Source organism: Rhincodon typus, chromosome 2, assembly GCF_021869965.1.
Source record: "Rhincodon typus isolate 14 chromosome 2, sRhiTyp1.1, whole genome shotgun sequence".
Classification (NCBI taxonomy): domain Eukaryota; kingdom Metazoa; phylum Chordata; class Chondrichthyes; order Orectolobiformes; family Rhincodontidae; genus Rhincodon; species Rhincodon typus.
In genome coordinates, this window is record NC_063333.1 from 12,394,413 (window position 1) to 12,419,120 (window position 24,708).

The window sequence follows — 24,708 nt, forward strand, 5'->3', positions numbered from 1 at the left end:
TGTCTCCTCTCGACCTATCTTCTCCTCTATCCATCTTCTATCCACCTCCCCCTCTCTCCCTATTCATTTCAGATCCCCCTTCCCCTCCCCCATTTCTGAAGAAGGGTCTAGGCCCGAAACATTAGCTTTCCTGCTCCTCTGATCTGCTCCTGTTATCTCAGTGGCTCATTGTATCTCTAATACTCCAAGCTAAATAGATATTTGAATGTAGCTGAGTTGATAGTGGTTTGTAAACACTTCAAACTTTGACCAATCATAATGCTTCTGAACTTCTTGAAACTAGCCCACCTCAAAACTAGCAGTTTGAGTTTCATACTGAAGTAATTCTCCATATTCCCCTGATTTAGATTGAGACTCCAGCTGGCATAAAAGATAACCACTGTCTTCTGCCCTTTAGCATGTATCAGCACCATCCTTAGGCCAAGGAAATTGCCATTGTTTTCTAGTATGAAAGAGAGATGGAAATCTCGGTAGCCAAGGACAGGAACCCACTCAGTTCCCTCTCCATCTTTAGACTATTACTTTACTGCGCAGACTTTTTTCACCATCAGGAGTAATGCCTTCTTGGTAATAATGTGCCATGGAATTATTTCTTTGTCCACAAAAATTTACTCTTCTCTGGTTTGAATTTCGTGCTAAATTGCATCCAGCAGGCTAAAATGGTGTCTAGTCTTTCACTGGTCTCTTTGAGTGTAAAGCTTAAGATGAGAATATTTTCCAGATACAAAAGGAGGGACTGGTAATTAAAGTTGCAAAACATTTATCGTCACATGCATGAAGGTGACAAGGGCATTACAGCGTCGAAAAGGCATTCTTGTGTATTCGTAATGACCCCAGGCTATGCTCGGCATGCTGTCTTTTTCATGCCTTGTTAAGCAATGTGTTACTAGTTATAACTATGAGCCAAACTGAGACTTTGCAGCAATACTTTGCACTTCTGAGAACTTGCAATGCTTCCCCAGTCAGAGGTACACAGTAAGTATCCTTATGAGAGATAGCAAGAACTGCAGATACCGTAAAGAAGAGGTGACATTTTAGGTCAGACAATGCATGTTAGGTGTGAGGCCTTGCTTATAATCTGACAGATAGTAAGAACTGCTTATGCTGGAGTCAGAGATAACACAGTGTGGAGCTGGAGGAACACAGCAGGCCTAGCAGCATCAGAGGAGCAGGAAAGTTGACGTTTCGGGCTGGGACCCTTCTTCAGAAAAGTATCCTTATAAGCCTTTGTGTTGAATGTCTGGTAAATTGGTATGGATCCTCAGTTTTCTATCTTACTTCCACACCAGAACTAGAGGGGAGGTGTAAGGGCTTGACGACTCTCTGATGGCACCTCACTCCAAAGACTTCCACTGGTAGTCCTGAACTTCAGGTGATTGTAGTTGTTACAAGCAGTCTCATTTGAAGTGACCCAAAATGTCATAATGCCAACACCTCCTTGGCATGAGGCTTATAGTGGAAATAGGACCACAAGGACTAGGTCTGTGCTTGCCTCTTCAGTCTGAGGTTTACATTCTGGTCCACGCTGACAGTCACCTCCCGGATGGCAGGAAGTCTAATCCTTCCCCATGGTCTGGCCGATATGTCCTCTGTGTCAAAGATAAATGATTATCACCATTAAACGTCTTCAAATCCATTCAGATCTAGGAGGACGATGTGGTTAAACAACTTCACCAGCTCCAGGAATATAGAAATGGGGTCCTTCCCTTCAGCTTGCTTTCACTCATAAAGCCTCTGCCATAGCTGTGTAAGGCTACTGCTGTCCCCAAAAAACCTTGACAGATCTCGAAAATCCATTGCAAATTGCTTTGAACATTGCACCTCTTCCAATATTTCCGGACTGGCTTTCCCGCCTTTAAGTTCCATCACAAACGTTACCTGCTCAAATGCACTGAGGGCTCTGAATGCCAATACCAGCTGCGTAGTCTCAGTTGAGTCTTCAGTCACCGGATAATAAGGAGTTTCTGTTCTTTCGCTGAATCTGATCATCTTCCTACACATTGGCAAGGAGAATTCTGAACGAGGAGTATTGCTTCCTTCCTCCATACTATTGAGAATACACGCGTGGGGAACCTTTGTCCAGTTTGTTCTAAGGGCGTGCAATTTCTTCTGCCAATGTCTGAGTTTCAAATGAACAGCTATGGTCTCTCTCAAGGATACTGGTAATCTCAACTCCTCCACCATCTGCTCCATCTCTAAGCTCCTTTCAACCCCATTCAGCACGACTTGGTGCTTGTTCCATGGAAGCCTGCTGACTACGGCAGAAATGAAACATGAGATTTGAACTCACAACTCCGCAAAGGGAATGGAGGAAATTGAGGTTAAACATATTGTAATGAGGTCAGCCAGCTAGACATCATAGAATATATGTTCCCTGACTAGGGCTGTTAATCTAGTCCAATCAGACAGCCCAGGCTGACAGATAAAAAGAGGAGTGTCAAAGATTCTGGCATTCTAGTACTAACTCTTCAGAGTCAGCTATCAGTGTCAAAGACTCTTCATGCGTAAATAAAGGGTAACTTGCTGATGGGATACCGGCCTCTATGGAGTTATTTCAAAAGAGAGACTATATGTACGCACATCAAACATCTCGCAGAGGAAATCCTTTGTTTGTTTCCTCCTTCCCATGAGGCCCCTTCCCCAAAAAAGACACCTTTCCTCCAGAGAAGGTCCATTCAACTACCTCCATGTCCAGTAATTTCCCTCACTGTCACCACCTACTGTGGGATATTCTTAATATACTGTCTCTATCAAGTTGTTCTCTAGTGTTTTAGATCACCTTTGATGTAGGGATTGTGTGGCTACATCACAGGATTTGTAAAAAATGGAAGATAAATTATGGCAGCCTGAACCAGAGCTCGTCCGCTCAGTGTGTTCCATTTCTTCATTTCTCTCGCCTTTTGTGTTTTCGTTTTCCTTTTTCTTTGTACCTCCCATCCACAGGCGGCATTGGCAATGTCCGGGGTGAAAGCCAGCGCGGACTCCCGGCCCCAGTGTGGACTCGAACTCCCAGTGTCAGCATGTATTCAAACTCCTGGCCTCAGTGTGGATTCAGACTCCTGGCCTGTGGGGACTTGACTCCCAGCCTCGAGGTGAAACCCAGCGTGGTCTGGGTTGAAAGGACTATTATTCTGAACTTTTATTTCTCTATTTTTCTATTTTATTTCTGGACTTTAAATTTCTTTATATTCTAAATTTTTTACCTAAGAACCTGTACCTAGGTACCTTGGTACCTAAGATGCTGCCATAAGTGGCAATTTATAAACTTTTCAGTGTACTAACATGAGTACATGCGACGATAAAGCTAATTCCAATTCTAAATTAATCTCAGGCTTTCTGATTCCCCTTCTAATAGCAGAGACTATCGGCCTGCTGACTGTCTCAAAAGTGAAATGGTATATAAATGAAAGAAACCTAAAGAAACAATCTGAAGAGAAAAGAAATGAGCTGGACTTAACAATACCTGAATTCCATATTAGATATCAATATTGTTAGCTGTAATTTATGAAGAATGGTTGCCTATCCAGATATTGTAAGGCATTGTACTATTTAACTTGCCTTTGGAAAGAATACTTACTTTCATTAAGGAGATTAATATTTGTTTCAATATTACTATATTACCATCTACACAGAAATCTTACAAACTGCACTATTTTAAAACTACTTCTTCAGCTTCACTCTTAGTGTTGGCAAAACATTACAAAATTAACATTATTAATGTTTTATTTTATTACCTTCAACATATAACATTGCTGTGGTTTTGTCATCAATGGCATCACATATGTAACTGCCTTCATCTTCAAAAGCCACATTATTAATTATGAGCTTTCTGTACACATCTTCACTCACAATCTCATATTTTTTACTAGGATGAATCCCTTTGCCTTTGTGATACCACTTAACAGCAGCATTTGGCCTGGAAACCTTGCATTCAAAAATAACACGATGTTTTTCAATGCCAATCTTCTCTTTTAAGGGCTTCACAATTTTAACTGGCAATTCTGAAACAAATACAAGAATAACTGTTTGCATCTGTATAAAATAAAAACAAGCTAGGGCTGACTATTAATAGTCACTACTAGATATTGCTAATTGCAGTATCAAATTTCAGTTGCTCCGATAGAGAAGCACAATTGGATAAAATATTTATTCATCATTTCCATTATACAGTTACAGTGGTTAATATTTTTGAAACTACTTTGTCCTGTAACTGTATTTGGTAAATAATTATGTTTATCATGCTGTTTACATTCAAACAGAGCCCACTAACATTTGAATCAGAGATACCCCCGCCCTCCACCTCCTCTAGAACTTCCAATTCCCCGGTCCCCAACACCTCATCTTTACCATGGACGTCCAGTCCCTCTATACCTGCATTCCCCATGCAGATGGCCTTAAGGCCCTCCGCTTCTTCCTGTCCCGCAGGCCCGACCAGTCCCCCTCCACTGATACCCTCATCCGCTTAGCCGAACTCGTCCTCACCCTCAACAACTTCTCTTTCAATTCCTCCCACTTCCTACAGACAAAGGGGGTAGCCATGGGTACCCGCATGGGCCCAAGCTATGCCTGCCTCTTTGTAGGTTACGTGGAACAATCCCTCTTCCGTACCTACACTGGCCCTAAACCCCACCTCTTCCTCCGTTACATTGATGACTGTATCGGCGCCGCCTCGTGCTCCCACGAGGAGCTCGAACAGTTCATCCACTTCACTAACACCTTCCACCCCAGCCTTAAGTTTACCTGGACCATCTCTAACACCTCTCTCCCCTTCCTGGACCTCTCTGTCTCCATATCAGGCAACCACCTAGAAACCGATATTCATTTCAAGCCCACCGACTCCCACAGCTACCTAGAATACTCCTCCTCCCACCCACCTTCCTGCAAAAATGCTATCCCCTATTCCCAATTCCTTCGCCTCCGCCACATCTGCTCCCAGGATGAGGCATTCCACTCCCGTACATCTCAGTCGTCCTCGTTTTTCAAGGACCGTAACTTCCCCCCCTCGGTGGTCGAGAACGCCCTCAACTGTGTCTCCCACATCTCCCGCACCTCATCCCTCACACCCCGTCCACGCAATAACAACCAAAACAGAATCCCCCTCATCCTCACGTACCAGCCCACCAACCTCCGGATCCAACGCATCATCCTCCGACACTTCCGCCATCTGCAATCCGACCCCACCACCAAAGACATCTTTCCCTCCCCACCCTTATCTGCTTTCCGGAGGGACCACTCTCTCCGGGACTCCCTTGTCCGCTCCACACTCACCTCCAGCTCCACCACACCCGGCACTTTTCGCTGCAAGCGCAGGAAGTGCTACACCTGCCCCCATACCTCCTCCCTCACCCCCATCCCAGGCCCCAAGAAGACTTTCCACATCAAGCAGATGTTCACCTGCACATCTGCCAATGTGGTATACTATATCCGCTATACCCGGTGTGGCTTCCTCTACATCGGGGAAACCAAGCGGAGGCTCAGGGACCGCTTTGCAGAACACCTACACTCGGTTCGCACTAAACAACTGCACCTCCCAGTCGCAAACCATTTCAACTCTCCCTCCCATTCCTCAGACGACATGTCCATCCTGGGCCTCCTGCAGTGCCACACCGATGCCACCCGAAGGTTGCAGGAACAGCAACTCATATTCCGCTTGGGAACCCTGCAGCCCAATGGTATCAATGTGGATTTCACAAGTTTCAAAATCTCCCCTCCCCCTACCGCATCCCAAAACCAGTCCAGCTCATCCCTGCCTCCCCAACCTGGTCTTCCTCCCACCTATCCCCTCCTCCCACCTCAAGCTGCACCTCCATCTCCTACCGACCAACCTCATCCCGCCCCCTTGACCTGTCCATCCTCCCTGGACTGACCTATCCCCTTCCTAACTCCCCACCTACTCTCACCTTTACTGGCCCCATCCCCGCCTCTTTGACCTGTTTGTTTCCTCTCCACCTATCCTCTCCTCTATCCATCTTCTATCCGCCTCCCACTCTCTCCCTATTTATTTCAGAACTCCCCTTCCCCTCCCCTTTTCTGATGAAGGGTCTAGGCCCGAAATGTCAGCCTCTCTGCTCCTATGATGCTGCTTGGCCTGCTGTGTTCATCCAGCCCTGCACCGTGTTGTCCCACTAACATTTGACTTCATTTAGAGTATAAAATGGACGATAAAGAACAAGTAACTTATTTTATATACCAACTTTCTTACATAATCTTCTTTTTCATTGACTTGCTATTGCTCATTTTATGCTATTCAGAAGGCAAATTTGTTCTTCTTTACCTTTACTATATATTGTCCCAATTTATATATAAAAATCACAGAACGAGTGAAGATTAACTGACTTTGTTTTCAATTATTAATCATATCTCTTAAACTTTATCCATATACATAAAAATACAACGAAATAAGGAAATACATTAACAGTTTCACAGTTAAACAATTCTCTAAAAAACTAACTTTTACGTTTAATATCTTTGCTATTTGTATTGTGGCAATTTCACAATTCAACTCTCTTAGTCATAACTCCATGCTTGCAAGCAACACTGGGGGAGCAACAAAATATTTGTCGGCATATTCTCCAATTCTAGAAAGTGACTCATAATATTCTTACCTTTAACCTTTAGGAAAGCTATGGAAGTCGCACTTTCAGCAACAAACTTGATCTCAGCAGCATCTACAGTTTTTACAGATTTAAATAGCAGAATATGGGTCCTTCCTGTGTGTAAAACATTTTGTTATGATATTTTGTTATGAAATATAGTGCATACTTTTGAAACAGATTTTCTAACACGTTCCTTTCCTATGCTTGAACTTTATATACTATTATTTGTCCAACGTTCCAAACTAGAAACCTATAAAATTCGATCAGGACTGGACAAGTTAGATGCGAGGAGGATGTTTGCAATGGTGGGCAGATTCCAGAACCAGTTTCAGGAAAAAGGGTAAAACTTTTAGGACTGAGAGGCAGAGAAATTTCTTCATCCAGAGAGTAGTGAACCTGTGGAATTCACTACCATAGAAAGTGGCTGAGGACAAAACATTATGTGGTTTCAAGAAAGGGACAGTTACAATGGTTTATATTTTTGAAACTACTTTGTCCTGTAACAGTATTTGGTAAATAATTATGTTTATCATGCTGTTTACATTTAAACAGAGCCCACTAACATTTGACTTCATTTAGAGTATAAAATGGATGACAAAGAACAAGTAACTGATTTTATATACCAACTCTCTTACCTAATCTTCTTGTGGCTAAAGGAACCAAGGGATATGGGGAGCGGGCAGAAATAGGGTTTGAACTCAATGATCAGCCATTTTCTACGTTTTCTACGTTTCTATGTAAGAACACACTTGCACTGAGATAATCTCTAATTTGTGATTGAACCCAACTAAAGCATATTGCAGCATGTGATAGTTTATGTCACCTCAACAAAGGACAAGGGCTGTATCTAGACACTAAGCAAGCAAATGAATTTGTCAATTAAAGGATGCATAGGACAGCATACAAGGTTGATGCACAGCAGATATTATAAATTAAATCTGGGTGAAACAACTGGGCAAAAACTATTGAAGCTTTTCATCTTGCATACATCATGACAGAATGACAAGAATAACAAATTTATAACGCATCAGAAGAGAGTCTTGAATGGTTGGTAACAGGATTCTGATTGGTAGAGCTGTTGCCATGGAGAATACACCAAGTCTTTATCTACTTGTTTCGAGCGGCGGGAGTGGTGAGAGCGCGAGACGGTAAGTGAACTATTATATTCGGGCATTGGCTAAACCCAAAACACTACATGTGTACTGTCTCCCACCCATCCTCCGCTTCTAACCAAAAAATAAACTGTGGAGGGTCGGTAAGGAAAGGTAAGTCTTTCTTTTCTTTATCAACAAATTTAATTAACTCATTATAATAAATTAATAAAGTAAATAACTAAGTAGAAATGGCTGGACAGGTGATGTCTTGTATCTGTATGATGTGGAAGCTGGCTGATCCCATTGCAAACTGCAGTGATCACATCTGCAGCAAGTGTTGATTGCTCGAGGAATTTCAGCTCAAGAGTTGATGCGCTGGAAGCGGAGCTTCAAACGCTGTGGCACATCCAGGAGGGGGAGAAGTACCTGGACGATTTGTTTCAGAAGGCAGTCACACCTGGCAGATTAAGTAATTCAAATTTGGTCAGTTGTCAGGGACAGCAGGGTGTGACTGTAAGCGAGGCAGGTAGAGGGATCCTGCAGTCAGGAACAGAGGAGCCTCAGCTCTTGACCTTGTCCAACAGGTACAGGTACTTGCTCCCCATGTGGATGAGGAAAAGGGCTGCAGGGAGGATGAGCCAACTGACCACTGCACTGTGGTACAGGAGGCCATTCAAGAGGGGAGAGCAAAAAGACAGGTGGTAGTTGTAGGGGATTCTATAATTAGCATCCTTTGTAGATAGTATCCTTTGTAAGCAGGATCGAGAGTCCCACATAGTGTGTTGCCTGCCTGGTGCCAAGGTAACGGATATCTCCGACCAGCTGTAAAGGATATTGGAGTGGGAGGGGGACGATCCAGTTGTTGTGGTCCACGTCGGAACAAACAACATAGGCAACACAAGGAAACAGGACCTGTTCAGAGATTATCAGGAGCGTGGAACCAAATTAAAGAACAGGTCCTCAAGGGTTATAATCTCTGGATTACTGTCTGAGCCACGTGTTAATTGGCATAGGGACATGAGAATAAGGGAAGTAAACACGTGGCTAAAAGAGTTGTGTGGGAAAGGGGTTCCTTTTCATGGGGCACTGGCATCAATATTGGAACAGGAGGGATCTGTACCGTTGGGACGGTCTCCACCTGAATGGAGCTGGGACCAATGTTCGAGTGAAAAGGGTAAACAGGCTGGTCAACAGGACTTTAAACTAGAAAGTGGGGGGGATGGGAATGATGAAACTTGCCCTAGTGGGAAACAAAGCAGCAGGTTAACATCTGTACTGGTGGATTCAACTAAGTGGAACAATATGAAAGAAATGACAGGGAAGGAGAATTCAGGATTAACGTCTCCAGCACAGACACAAATAGGACAAAGTGTTTGGAAAAGGCTAGCAATCAAACACTGGAAAAACAAATGAAAGTGAGAAGAGGCAGGGTTAATACAGGACTGAAGGTGTGATATCTAAATGCACGCAGTATAAGGAATAAGGTAAATGAGCTAGTGGCGCAGATCGAAACTGGCAGGTATGGCGTGGTAGGCATCACGGAGACGTGGCTGCAAGGGGATCAGGATTGGGAATTGAATATCCAAGGATATACATCCTATCGAAAAGATAGGCAGGTGGGCCGAGGGGGTGGGGTTGCCTTATTAATGAGAAATGAAATTAAATCAATAGGAAGAAATGATACGGTCAGATAGTGTAGAATCTGTGTGGGTAGAATTGAGGAACCGCAATGGTGAAAAAACCATAGTTGGGGTTGTGTACAGGCCTCCGAACAACAGTCAGGAGCTGGGGCGAAAGATACACCAGGAGATAGAAAAGGTGTGTCAAAACAGCAAAATCACAGTGATTATGGGTGATTTCAATATGCGGTGAACTGGGAAAATCATGTTGGTAGTGGATTGTAAGAACAGGAGTTTGTGGAAGGTCTATGAGATGGTTTTTTGCAGCAGCTCGTGGTGGAGCCCACAAGGGAACAGGCAATACTAGATTTAGTGTTGTGCAATGAGGCAGACTTGATAAGGGAGCTTAAGGTAAAGGAACCCTTACGAGGCAGTGATCATAAGATGATAGAATTTACTCTGCAATTTGAGAGGGAGAAGATAGAATCAGAGGTAACAGTATTACAGCTGAATAAAGGCGACTATAGAGGTATGAGAGAGGAGCTGGACAGAATTGATTGGAAGAGGAGCCTAGCAGGAAAGACAGTGGAACAGCAAAGGCAGGAATTTCTGGGAGTAATTCAGGAGAAGCAGCAAAAATTCATCCCTAGGAAAAAGAAGCATGGTACAGGGAGGCTGAGGCAACCATGGCTGACTAAGGAAGTCAGGGATAGCATAAAAGCAAAACAGAAAGCATATGATGTGGCAAAGGGCAGTGGGAAACCAGACGACTGGGAAGCTTACAAAGACCAACAGAGGGAAACAAAAAAATAAATAAGGAGGGAGAAGATTAAATATGAGGGTAAGCTAGCCAGTAATATAAATGAAGATTGTAAGAGTTTCTTTAGGTATATAAAGGGCAAAAGAGAAGCAAAAGTGGACATTGGACCACTGGAAAATGATGATGGAGAGATAGTATTGGGGAACAAGGAAATGGCTGAGCAAGTGCAAGACATGAGCAATCTCCCAAAAATTCAAGAGAGTCAGGGGGCAGAGCTGAGTATGGTGGCCATTACCAAGGAGAAGGTGCTGGTAAAACTGATTGGCCTGAAGGTGGATTAATCACCTGAACCAGATGGACTACACCCCAGAGTTCTAAAGGAGATATCTGAAGAGATAGTGGACGCGTTAGTGGTGATCTTTCAGGAATCACTAGAGTCAGGGAGGGTCCCAGAGGACTGGAAAATTGTGAACCTGACACCCTGTTTAAAAAGGGAGTAAGGCAAAAGATGGAAAATTACAGGCCGATTAGACTAATCTCGGTCGTGGATAAGATTTTGGAATCCGTTGTAAAGGATGAGATTTCTGAATATTTAGAACTGTATAGTAAAATAGGGCAAAGTCAGCATGGTTTCATCAAGAGGAGGTCATGCCTGAGAAATCTGCTAGAATTCTTTGAGAAGTAACAAGCAGGGTAGACCAAGGAGAGCCAATGGATGTTGTCTACCTGGACTTCAAGAAGGCCTTTGACAAGGTGCCGCACAGGAGGCTGCTGAGTAAGATAAGGGCCCATGGTGTTAGAGGAAAGGTGCTAGCATGGATAGAAGAGTGGCTGTCTGGCAGAAGGCAGAGAGTGGGGATAAAAGGGTCTTTCTCAGGATGGCAGCCGGTGACAAGTGGTGTTCCGCAAGGGTCAGTGTTGGGACCACAACTTTTCACTTTGTACATTAATGATCTTGATGAAGGAACTGTGGGCATTCTGGCTAAATTTGCAAATGGTACAAAGTTAGGTGGAGGGACAGGTAGTATTGAGGAGGCAGGGAGGCTGCTGAAGGATTTGGACAGGTTAGGAGAGTGGGCAAAGAAATGACAAATGGAGTACAATGTGGGAAAGTGTGAGGTTACGCACTTTGGTAAGAAGAATAAAAGCATGGACTATTTTCTAAATGGGGAGAAAATTCAGAAGTCTGAAGTGTAAAGAGACTTGGGAGTTCTAGTCCAGGATTCTGTCAAGGTAAACTTGCAGGTTGAGTCAGTAGTCAGGAAGGCAAACGCAATGTTGGCATTTATTTTGAGAGGACTTGAATATAAAAGCAGGGATGTACTACTGAGGCTTTATAAGGCTCTGGTCAGGCCACATTTGGAGTATTGTGTGCAGTTTTGGGCCCCATAACTCAGGAAGGATGTGCTGGCCTTGGAGCAGGTTCAGAGGAGGTTCACGAGAATGGTCCCAGGAATTGAAAGCGTAACATATGACGAACATTTGAGGACTCTGGATCTATACTCATTGAAGTTTAGAATGATGAGAGGGGATCTAATTGAAACTTACAGAATACTGAATGGCGTGGACAAAATGGATGTTGGGAAGATGCTTCCATTGGTAGGAGAGACTAGGACCCGAGGGCACAGCCTTAGAGTAAAGGGAAAACCTTTTAGAACGGAGATAAGGAGAAATTTCTTCAGCCAGAGAGTGGTGAATTTATGGAATTCACTGCCACGGAAGGCTGTGGAGGCCAGGTCATTGAGTACACTTAAGAATGAGATAGATAGTTTCTTGATTATCAAGGGGATCAAGGGTTACAGGGAGAAAGCAGGAGAATGGGGTTGAGGAACTTATCAGCCATGATTGAATGGCGGAGCAGACCCAATGGACCGAATAGCCTACTTTCTGCTCCTATGTCTTATGGTCTTAAATGATCTTTCACTGCCTGCTGCTGTGTAGACCTTGCTTACGAATCAAGAGGATGTCATTGTGACTATAACATTGTAGAATTTAGCATTCACTTTGTGTTTGATTCAGAAATAACTGTGCTAAACTTAACTAAGGGTAATTAAAAATGACTGAGGGCAGAAAAAATGGGCAGACGTTTGGCAGAAAAGATTATTGTTGAACAGTGACACGTTTAAGAAAGTATTTCTTGACTCATAATGAAAACATATCCCAGTGAGGAAGGATTCTAGGAAGGGGATAAACCAACCATGTTTATCCAAGGAAATTAAGGGTAGTATCAAATTGAAAGGAAAAAATAAATAAAATGTGGCTCAGATTGCTGGTAAACCAGAGAATTGGGGAAGTTTAAAAAAAAACATCAAAAGGTGACCAAAAAGATAATAAAGAGGGAGAAAATAACTTTGAGGGCAGACTAACAGGTAATATCAATTTTGACAAGAAGAGATGTTTAAATATATAAAAAGGAAGAGAGAAGCCAAAATGAACATAGACCCCTTAGAGAACGGGGCTAGGGACATATAGTGGGAAATCAGGAAATGGCAGAGGATTTGAATAAATACTCTGCATCAATCTTCATGGTAGTAAACACTAACAGCATGACAAAAGTACCAAGTAACCGAGAGACAAAAAGGGAATAGCAAGTAAATATAATAACTATTGCTGTAGGAATAATTACTTGGTAAATTAACAGGACTAAAGGCTGATAAGTCCCCTGGGCCTGATGGGTTGCATCCTAGGATATTAAAGGCTGCAGAGATAGCGAATGCACTGGCATTATGTTTTCAAGAATCCTTAGATACTGGAGAAGTGCCAAATGATTAGAAAACCGCTAATGCAAATGCTCATTTAAACATGTAAGGAAACAAAAAAATGGTAACTATAGGCCAGTTACCTTAACAATGGTTGAGAAAATGTTAGAGTTTATTGTGAAGTACGTAATAGCAGGTTGTTTAGAAATACATAATATAATCATGCAAAGTTGGAATGGCTTCATGAAGGGAAATACATGCCTGACAAATATATTAGACTTGTTGAGAAGGTAACAAACAGTATAGATAAAGATGAAGGGTCTAGGCCCGAAACGTCAGCCTCTCTGCTCCTATGATGCTGCTTGACCTGCTGTGTTCATCCAGCCCTGCACCTTGTTGTCTCGGATTCTCCAGCATCTGCAGTTCCTACTATCCTAGATAAAAGGGAACCAGTGTTTCTGGTATATTTGCATTACCAAAAAGCTTTTCATAAGGTACCACTTGTTAGGCTACTGAATAAGAGTCCATGGTGTGGGGATAATATCTTAACATTGATATAACACTGTCTAACTAATAGAACATAAGAGATTAAGGATAAGGGGGCATTTTCAGGATAGCAACCTGCAAATGGTAGAGTGCCACATGGATCAGGGATGGGACTACAATATTTACAGTGTATATTATGACTTGGATGAGGTAAATTAACATACGATCACCAAGTAACAACAGTGTGTACTATATACAAGATGCATTGCAGAAACACATCAAAGCTGCTTAGACAGCACCTGCCAAACCCTTGACCACCGTTATCTAGAAGTACTAGAACATTAGATGCATGGGAACACCACCACCTGAAAGTTCCCCTCCAAGCCATTCACCCACCTGACTTGAAAACATATTGCGATCCTTCAGTGTTGCTGGGTCAAAATTTTGGAGCTTCTTCCCTAATAGTGTTGTGGGTGTACTTACACCAATCTGATTGCAATGGTTCAAGAAGTTCAACTTCACCACCTTCTTAAGATCAGTTTGGTATGGAAATAAATGCTAGCCTTGCCAGTAGACCCCACATCCCTGAATGAATTTTAAAAATGCAGTGAATTTACAATTAAATAGTGCCGTCCATGACTTCAAGGTATTTCAGAGTGATTCATATTTACAGTTACTTCACCTATGTATTCAGTGCTGCTGTTTAGACAAATACGTGCATTCAGAAAGATACACTCTTTAAAATAGATGTTGTTTTAACTTTTTGATTTCTTTATGTTTTTTAGCTCGTGACATCAAAATAATGAGGCCATTGGAAGATCTTGAAGTTATTGAACAGGAGAGTGCTGCCTTCTTATGTGAAATTTCACATGATGAAGTTGATTTTCAATGGTTTAAGAATGGCGTAAAAATCAGGGCTGGTGACAATATAAAAATTCGTCAGGAAGGTAGATTTTTTATTATTATTTAATTTGATTTCATAAATAATTTTAATGTGGATTTTGAATGAATTAGGATATGCTATTATCCAAATTAACATTTCAAAGAATAAAGTTCAGATGGAATTGAGAGATATGAGAGGGGAAGCAATGGCCTAGTGGTATTATCACTGGACTGTTAATCCAGAGACCCAGGTAATGTTCTGGGGACCCAGGTTTGAAACCCACTTCGGCAGATTTTGGAATTTGAATTCATTAAAAGTCTAGGATTTAGAGTCTAATGATGACCATGAATCCATTGTCGATAGTCAGGAAAAACCCATCTGGTTCACTAATGCCCTTTTAGGAAAGGAAACTGCCATTCTTATCTGAGATAGTAGGAACTGCCGATGCTGGAGAATCTGGGATAACAAGGTGTAGAGCTGCATGAACACAGCAGGCCAAGCAGCATCAGAGGAGCAGAAAAGCTGACATTTCGGGTCTAGACCCTTTTTCAGAAAATATTCTGCCATTCTTGCCTGATCTGGACTACAATGTGGTAGGAATAATTGGTGGCCAGTAATACTCACATCCAATGATCAATAAAGCAAAAAGTTACATAAATAAAATGGAAATTGGCGCAATTATCCTTTGAAGGGAGGAAAAAGGTTGAGAGAAGCTTTGGTTGCAGCTTTCAAAATAATCTGGGCAGAGGAAATAAGGAGAAAATGGTCCTACCTGTGAAAGGATTGACAGCTCAAGGGCGCAGATTGCTTGGATGAATATGGCTCTAACTACACTGAAGAAATACAATATCATCCAGGATAAAGCAGCCTGCTTGCTCGGCACATTGTCTATCACCTTTGTAATTGAGCTGCATCTTAATGAAGAATCAGGGTCATAATTGCAAACTGCATAGCCAGAATCTGACTCAGGTGGCCTTTTCCAGGCTGGTCCATCAAACCATGTCTCAGTCAGGCAGTGGTAAGGCCAGGGAAAGTTCCGCCCAGTGCGAACTGCCAACCATTCAGAAACTGGCAGTCTTGTGACCACGGAGGAAGCTGTGGCTGTTGGCAGAAGAGCGGCTCTGGAGTCACAGGATCACGCAGGATTCAGAACAAGTGTAAATGTTTTTTGGGGGAGGGCCTCAAAAGGAGGTTAGAGTAGCAGTGTTGAAAACAAGGACAAGAGATTAGCTCTCAGCAGGCACACCCCTTTCAGCTGTCCAGTGAATTGATCATGTATGAGCATTGATTACCATTGATTGGAGTCCTTCCACAATTAGGAGGACCAGGACAGGAAGTACGTGGGAATACCTCCACCTAGGTCAAACTACTCCTACTTGGAATTATATCACTTGGAATTCATCATCGCTGAATCAGAACTCTGGTTGGAATTTAAGACCATAAGACATAGGAGCAGAAGTTAGGCCATTCGGCCCATTGGGTCTGCTCCGCCATTCAATCATGGCTGATAAGTTCCTCAACCCCATTCTCCTGCTTTGGCCCTGTAATCCTTGATCCCCTTGATAATCAAGAAACTATCTACCTCAGTCTTAAATGTATTCAATGACCTGGCTTCCACAGCCTTCTGTGGCAGTGAATTCCAAAGATTCACCACTCTCTGGCTGAAGAAATTTCTCCTTATCTCCGTTCTAAAAGTTCTTCCCTTTACCCTAAGGCTGTGCCCTCAGGACTTAGACTCTCCTACCAATGGAAGCATCTTCCCAACATCCATTTTGTCCAGGCTATTCAGTATTCTGAAAGTTTCAATTAGATCCCCTCTCATCCTTCTAAACTTCAATGAGTATAGATCCAGAGTCCTCAAATGTTCGTCATATGTTACGCTTTCAATTCCTGGGACCATTCTCGTGAACCTCCTCTGAACCTGCTCCAAGGCCAGCACATCCTTCCTGAGTTATGGGGCCCAAAACTGCACACAATACTCCAAATGTGGCCTGACCAGAGCCTTATAAAGCCTCAGTAGTACATCCCTGCTTTTATATTCAAGTCCTCTCAAAATAAATGCCAACATTGCGTTTGCCTTCCTGACTACTGACTCAACCTGCAAGTTTACCTTGACAGAATCCTGGACTAGAACTCCCAAGTCTCTTTACACTTCAGACTTCTGAATTTTCTCCCCATTTAGAAAATAGTCCATGCTTTTATTCTTCTTACCAAAGTGCGTAACCTCACACTTTCCCACATTGTACTCCATTTGTCATTTCTTTGCCCACTCTCCTAACCTGTCCAAATCCTTCAGCAGCCTCCCCGCCTCCTCAATACTACCTGTCCCTCCACCTAACTTTGTACCATTTGCAAATTTAGCCAGAATGCCCACAGTTCCTTCATCAAGATCATTAATGTACAAAGTGAAAAGTTGTGGTCCCAACACTGACCCTTGCGGAACACCACTTGTCACCGGCTGCCATCCTGAGAAAGACCCTTTTATCCCCACTCTCTGCCTTCTGCCAGACAGCCACTCTTCTATCCATGCTAGCACCTTTCCTCTAACACCATGGGCCCTTATCTTACTCAGCAGCCTCCTGTGCGGCACCTTGTCAAAGGCCTTCTTGAAGTCCAGGTAGACAACATCCATTGGCTCTCCTTGGTCTACCCTGCTTGTTACTTCTCAAAGAATTCTAGCAGATTTCTCAGGCATGACCTCCTCTTGATGAAACCATGCTGACTTTGCCCTATTTTACTATACAGTTCTAAATATTCAGAAATCTCATCCTTTACAGCGGATTCCAAAATCTTATCCACGACCGAGATTAGTCTAATCGGCCTGTAATTTTCCATCTTTTGCCTTACTCCCTTTTTAAACAGGGTGTCAGGTTCACAATTTTCCAGTCCTCTGGGACCCTCCCTGACTCTAGTGATTCCTGAAAGATCACCACTAACGCGTCCACTATCTCTTCAGATATCTCCTTTAGAACTCTGGGGTGTAGTCCATCTGGTTCAGGTGATTAATCCACCTTCAGGCCAATCAGTTTTACCAGCACCTTCTCCTTGGTAATGGCCACCATACTCAGCTCTGCCCCCTGACTCTCTTGAATTTTTGGGAGATTACTCGTGTCTTGCACCGTGAAGACTGACGCGAAGTAATTATTCAGTTCCTCAGCCATTTCCTTGTTCCCCAATACTATCTCTCCATCATCATTTTCCAGTGGTCCAATGTCCACTTTTGCTTCTCTTTTGCCCTTATACCTAAAGAAACTCTTACAATCTTCATTTATATTACTGGCTAGCTTATTCTCATATTTAATCTTCTCCCTCCTTATTTATTTTTTTGTTGCCCTCTGTTGGTCTTTGTAAGCTTCCCAGTCGTCTGGTTTCCCACTGCCTTTGCCATATCATATAAGAACATAAGAACATAAGAACTAGGAGCACGAGTAGGCCATCTGGCCCCTCGAGCCTGCCCCGCCATTTAATAAGATCATGGCTGATCTTTTTGAGACTCAGCTCCACTTACCCGCCCACTCAACATAACCCTTAATTCCTTTACTGTTCAAACATTTATCTAACCTTGCCTTAAAAACATTCAGTGAGGTAGCTTCAACCGCTTCACTGGGCAGGGAATTACACAGATTCACAATCCTTTGGGTGAAGAAGTTCCTCTTGACCTCTGTCCTACATCTGCTTCCCTTTATTTTGAGGCGATGCCCTCTAGCCCTAGTTTCACCTGCTAGCGGAAACAACCTCCCTGCCTCCACTTTATCTATTCCCTTCATAATCTTATATGTTTCTATAAGATCTCCCCTCATTCTTCTGAATTCCAATGAGTATAATCCCAGTCTACTCAGTCTCTCCTCATAATCCAACCCTTTCAACTCTGGAATCAACCGAGTGAATCTCCTCTGCACCCCCTCCAATGCTAGTTTGTCTCTTCTCAAGTAAGGAGACCAAAACTGCACACAGTACTCCAGGACCCTATACGGCTGCAGCATAGCCTCCCTGTTTTTAAACTCCATCCCTCGAGCAATGGCAGACAAAATTCCATTTGCCTTTTTAATCACCTGCTGCATCTGCAATCCCGCCTTCAGCGATTCATGCACAAGGACACCTAAGTCCCTCTGCACATATGCCTGTTTTGCTTTTATGCTATCCCTGACTTCCTTAGTCAGCCATGGTTGCCTCAGCCTCCCTGTACCATGCTTCTTTTCCCTAGGGATGAATTTTTGCTGCTTCTCCTGAATTACTCCCAGAAATTCCTGCCTTTGCTGTTCCACTGTCTTTCCTGCTAGGCTCCTCTTCCAATCAATTTTGTCCAGCTCCTCCCTCATACCTCTATAGTCACCTTTATTCAGCTGTAATACTGTTACCTCTGATTCTATCTTCTCCCTCTCAAATTGCAGAGTAAATTCTATCATCTTATGATCACTGCCTCGTAAGGGTTCCTTTACCTTAAGCTTCCTTATCAAGTCTGCCTCATTGCACAACACTAAATCCAGTATTGCCTGCTCCCTTGTAGGCTCCACCACAAGCTGCTTCTAACAGCCATCTCACAGACATTCCACAAACTCCTGTTCTTACAATCCACTACCAACATGATTTTCCCAGTTCACCTGCAATTTGAAATCCTCCAGGATCACTGTGACTTTGCCTTTTTTACACACCTTTTCTATCTCCTGGTGTATCTTGCGCCCCAGCTCCTGACTGTTGTTTGCAGGCCTGTACACAACTCCAGCTATGGTTTTTTTACCTTTGCAGTCCTCAGTTCTCCCCACACAGATTCTACACTATCTGACGTATTTCGTTTCTTTCTATTGATTTAATTTCATTTCTCACTAATAAGGCAACCCCACCCCCTCGGCCCACCTGCCTATGTTTTCGATAGGATGTAAAGCCTTGGATATTCATTTCCCAATCCTGATCCCCTTGCAGCCACATCTCCGTGATTTGACTGAATTTCCAGGGTATATGTGCACCCATGCCCAAATAATATAGAAGTCCATCCAAGCTATAAGTTCTGCTATGTCTCCGTCACATGCACATGCAGATTATTCCACAAAGTGGCAAGTAGAGAACCAGTTATAGAAGATCACGTGGTAAATTTCAGAGATGAGTGAAGGTCTGCAGACTATCACCATCATACTATGAGATACATCGAGCAATCTCTAGGCAGGGTGGAGAACAAAGTGCCTGGAATCAGCACCAGGTCCTTAGATGATCAGGTCTGCCTTGCAAAGGAGAAATTCAGCTGCAAAAGCATCTAAAGATTGCTCTCAAGGCCATCCTGATTTGAATAGAGACATTCCAGCTTCTCTGTGTGTCACCAGAGACTCACTCAGCCATGGTGACAGAAACAAACTCCTACAGGTGTGTAGAGTTTTATATATATCAGGGCTCTCTTGGCCTCAAACACAAGAAAACGAGGTTCAAGGATTTCCCAAGCTGTGAATGAGCAAAGTCAGCAGCCTGTCTCCACTTAAGCTGAAAACACAAAAGGAATAATTCATAGCAGCTCACAGAGCAGTTGTAGGAAAACCGCCTCGCTACACTCAGGGTCGAGGGGATTACTTCTTTTTTGATACATGAAGCCTTTAAAATATTTGTAACATCATTACATTCCTGATGTTATAATGCACGTTCCCTCCTTGCATTTCTTATTGGGGAATGGGGTGAGCAGCCATTTGACTTCAAGAGCATTCTGACTCAATCAAAGGATTCAATGGACAGCAGGACAAACTGAATGAGGTTGAGTCATTCTCCATGCTACAGAATTCATCCTAACTAGAACTCGGGAATTATAAATTTAATGAATGAGATATTACTAGACTGCAGTGTGCTGAAGTTTAATTGGATTGAATGGACCTGTCAGTGAAGATTGTGTAAACCTTTCCAAATGATGACCCTCAGGCATCCAAACTGATCTCTAGGGTTTTTCAGTATTCTGCACCTGGTTATCATTTTCTGCATCTCCATAGGTTAGCAGAGGCATCATGCTAAGTGATATCCTCATTGTTTGGTTGCGTTCCCCTCTGGAATGTTAGGTTTATAGGGCACAATGCACCATAATCACATGGAAGACTGAAGAGGCACATACTGTACAGCTCCACCACATCGATTTAGGCATCTGTCGTGAATTGAAAGAAGGCCAGGTGGATCTCATTTACTATGCAATCCTTGATGAGGGTTGCTCGCCTGGGCCAATCAGGGAGCTCAGGCTAACAGGTATAAACAGGAAATTCAGAGGTCTCTCCAATCTAGGGATTGGCTCTGAGCTGGCTGGTCAGAACCTATTGTTATAAAGCGGAGGTTGACCCCCCCAGCCCTATAACTAAAACCAAAACCCCAGAGAGGAGCGACTCGCCCTCTAATCTATTAAAAAGAATGTGAAAAGTGGTGTAACCTGTTTTTCCACATCTTCTAGTTGTTAAATAAAATCAACCCCTGACACTCACTTTACAATCAACAAGAAACAATTTATTTATCTAACTCTAACAGTGAACAAACCAACTAAATTATTAATAAACTGAATAAACCCCTTCTAACTACTAACTATTCCTGAATAAAACAAGATTCAAATGCTGTTCCAATAAATACAAATCTCACTTATATAAAATAAAATTAAAAAGAGAATTTAGTCTCTCAAAATTACAGCCAGGTTACATGTCTTCTGGAATGTTCCGTGCCTTCTCTGTCGAATGTGTTATTAGGAACGCCTGCTCTGTCGAATGTTCTGTCAAGAATACTAACTAGTTGTGCCGTAGGTATCTTTGATTTAGATGGTTCTTTCGCGAAAACTTAGAGAAGGCAATTCTCTGAAGAAGGGTCCCGACCTGAAACGTCAACTTTCCTGCTCCTCTGATGCTGCCTGGCCTACTGTGCTCCTCCAGCTCCACACTATGTTATCTTAGAGAAGACTGTGAGAGCTAGCCATTCACCAGTTTTAAAATCTCCCCACTGCCAGCCTCATCCCATGTCCAAGCCTCCCTCTCATCCCCGCATCCTTGACCTGACACAACCTGTCCATCTTCTCTCTCACCTATCCACCCCTCCCATCCCACCAATGAATTCCCACCATTCCCTACCTTTTTTTTCTCTATTCATTTGTGGGGTGTGGGAGTCGTTGGCTGGCCAGCATTTCTTGCCCATCCCTAATTGCCCTTGAGAAGGTGGTGGTGAGCTGCCTTCTTGAACCGCTGCAGTTCTCCTGCTGTGGGTTGACCCACAATGCTATTAGGGAGGGAATTCCAGGATTTTTACCCAGCGACAGTGAAGGAACGGCGATATATTTCCAAGACAGGATGGTGAGTGACTGGGAGGGGAACTTGGAGGTGGTGGTGTTCCCATACATCTGTTGCCCTTGTCCTTCTAGATGGAGTGAGGAGGACTTTGCATGGTCAACAGGGCTGTTTCTGCCGTTGTCTTTTCTGGTGCCTAGGTCGATGCCAGCTGATCCGTCCAGTTTCATTTCTTTGAGTCTTTGCAGTGATTGGTACATCTGAGTGGCTTGCTAGGCCATTTCAGAGGGCAGCTGAGAGTCAACCACATTGCTGTGGGTCTGGAGTCACATGTAGGCCAGACCAGGTGATGGTGGCAGATTTCCTCCCCTGAAGGACATCAGTGAACCAGTTGGTTTTTCCGACAATCGGCAATGATTTCATGGTGATCTTAATTCCAATTCCACCATTTGCCAGGATTCAAAGGGTCTAGACCCGAAACGTCAGCTTTCCTGCTCCTCTGATGCTGCTGGGCCTGCTGTGTTCATCCAGCTCTACACCTTGTTATCTCAGTTTCCCCAGAACATCAGCTGGGTTGTGGAATAATAGTCTAGCAATAATACCACTAGGCCATCATTTATCCATACTCACCTACCTGCACTCACCTGTCACCATCCCACCTACATTCCCCAGCCCCACCCCTCCTCTCTCTATTTATTTCCCTGCTCCCTTCCCCGTCTCTATTCTGAAGAAGAGTCCTGACCCGAAACGTCAACTTTCAGGCTTTTCTGATGCTGTCAGCCCTGCTGTGTTCCTCCAGCTCCATACTGTGTTATCTATGACTCCAGGCTCTGCAGTTCTTGCTATCTCTGAAGAACTAAGACTAAACTAATTTATCTAATTAACTAATCAGCTACTCTCCAGTAGAGTGTAGGAGAGAGCAAAAATCCCTGTCATTTAGAACACTGGACCAAAACCCTGGATTTTTAACAGAACTTTTAAAACAAAAAGAAAGGCAGCTGGGCATTTGCTCTAGAATACATCACAGGGATAGCTGTCTGGAACCATGGTTCAGTTAGAAATCCTATTCACGCCTTAGCCCTAAAGGAACAATGAGCCTCTAAGGCAACAACTTCAGACATCTTGGACTCTTCAGTGGTCGTCCAAAGGCATTCAACTTCAATTAATCTTCACTTGCAGAAATACTGGACATTCCACTTAATCAAAACACATTTACACCTACTCTAAACTATCAGAAAGCCAAATCAGCAACAGAAACACAATGGATAAGACCGATCTGTGAGATGATAATGGAGCACACAGTCTGTATAAACCTGGCACCGTTCCCTGCAGCCGCAGGAGGTGCTACACCTGCCCCTACACTCCCCGCGCCCCCCAGCTCCATCCTAGGCCCCAAAAAAACCTTCCACATTAAACAAATGTTCATCTGCACATCCGCTAATGTGGTCTATTGTATCTGCTGTTCCCAATGTGGCCTCCTCTACATCAGGAAGACCAAGCGGAGGCTCAGAGACCGCTTTGTGGAGCACTTATGCTCGGTTCGTGACAACCAACACCTCCCAGTCGCGAACCACTTCAACTCCCCTTCCCACTCCCTGGACGACATGTCCATCCTGGGCCTCCTCCAGTGTCACAACAATGCCACCCGGAAACTGGAGGAACAGCACCTCATATTCCGCCTTGGAACCCCACAACCCAATGGTCTCAATGTGGACGTTAGTAGCTTCAAAATCTCCCCACCCCGACCTCATCCCAAGACCACCTCCCCCATCCCCTCCTCCTTGACCTGTCCATCTTCTCTCCCACCTATCCGCTCCTCCCACCTCACTGACCAACCCTCACCCCTACTTCCTACCTACAGTCACCTTTACTAGCTTCATCCCCGCCTCGTTGACCTGTCCATCTTCTCTCCCATCTATCTGCTCCGCTTTCCACCTTCTATCACTGCCCCTCCTCATTTATTTCAGAGCACCCTTCCCCTCCCCCATTTCTGAAGAAGGGTCCAGACCCGAAACGTCAGCTTTCCTGCTCCTCTGATGCTGCCTGGCCTCCTGTGTTCCTCCAGCCTCACACCTGACTCCAGCATCGGTTGTTCCTACTATGTCTGTATAACTGCTCGCCCTGATCTGGGAAAGAGAGAGAGCTATCCCCGCAGCCACCAACAGAAGAGGGATCCCAGACAGCTACTCTCCCCGAGAACTATCTGCACAGCTTTCTCCCTGAAACCTACCGACACAGGGCTGTTCCATACCAGGAGAACCAACGGCAAGCGACCACGACCAGCAAATTTGATGACTTCCGAAAACCACCATGATTGACGAGACCCCAGGCACATCCTGAGGTGAAAACCGGCGCAAAAGAAAACCAATACAAAGTAATAAAACCCAAGTTCTCAAACCAGACTGAATACCCTCTGAAATCTTCAGTGAAGCACTGACTACAGCAAGTGGAAACAGCCAGCTGTATTTCGAAGATAGTAGGAACTGCAGATGCTGGAAAATCTGAGATAACAAGGTATAGAGCTGGATGAACACAGCAGGCCAAGCAGCATCATAGGAGCAGGAAGGCTGACGTTTCGGGCCTAGACCCTTCATCAGAAATGGGGAAGGGGGTTCTGAAATAAATAGGGAGAGAGGGGGAGGCGGATAGAAGATGCATAGAGGAGAAGATAGGTGGAGAGGAAACAGACAGGTCAAAGAGGCGGGGATGGAGCCAGTAAAGGTGAGTGTACGTGGGGAGGTAGGGAGGAGATAGGTCAGTCCAGGGAGGACGGACAGGTCAAGGGGGCGGGATGAGGTTGGTAGGTAGGAAATGGGGGTGTGGCTTGAGGTGGGAGGAGGGGATAGGTGGGAGGAAGAACAGATTAGGGAAGCGGGGACGAGCTGGGCTGGTTTAGGGATGCGTTAGGGGCAGGGGAGATTTTGAAGCTTGTGAAATCCACATTGATACCATTGGGCTGCAGGGTTCCCAAGCGGAATATGACTTGCTGTTCCTGCAACCTTCGGGTGGCATCCTTGTGGCACTGCAGGAGGCCCAGGATGGACATGTCATCTGAGGAATGGGAGGGGGAGTTGAAATGGTTTGCGACTGGGAGGTGCAGTTGTTTATTGCGAACCGAGCGTAGGTGTTCTGCAAAGCGGTCCCCAAGCCTCCGCTTGGTTTCCCCGATGTAGAGGAGGCCACAACGGGTACAGCGGATGCAGTATACCACATTGGCAGATCTGCAGGTAAACATCTGCTTCATGTGGAAAGTCTTCTTGGGGCCTGGGATGGGGGTGAGGGAGGAGGTATGGGGGCAGGCGTAGCACTTCCTGCGGTTGCAGGGAAAAGTGCCGGCTGTGGTGGGGC

At 44.1% G+C, this 24,708-nt stretch overlaps 1 protein-coding gene across 1 annotated transcript in view; it reads right to left on the bottom strand.

The window, feature by feature from the left end:
* obscnb (obscurin, cytoskeletal calmodulin and titin-interacting RhoGEF b) overlaps positions 1-24,708 on the bottom strand; it is a 583,513-nt gene that overhangs the window by 464,920 nt on the left and 93,885 nt on the right. The window contains exons 19-20 of the mRNA XM_048618408.1: positions 6,606-6,710; positions 3,735-4,001 (exon numbers count right to left, since the gene is read on the bottom strand). Of these exons, the coding sequence (XP_048474365.1) occupies positions 3,735-4,001; positions 6,606-6,710 (372 nt within the window). The remainder of the gene's footprint in view (positions 1-3,734; positions 4,002-6,605; positions 6,711-24,708) is intronic.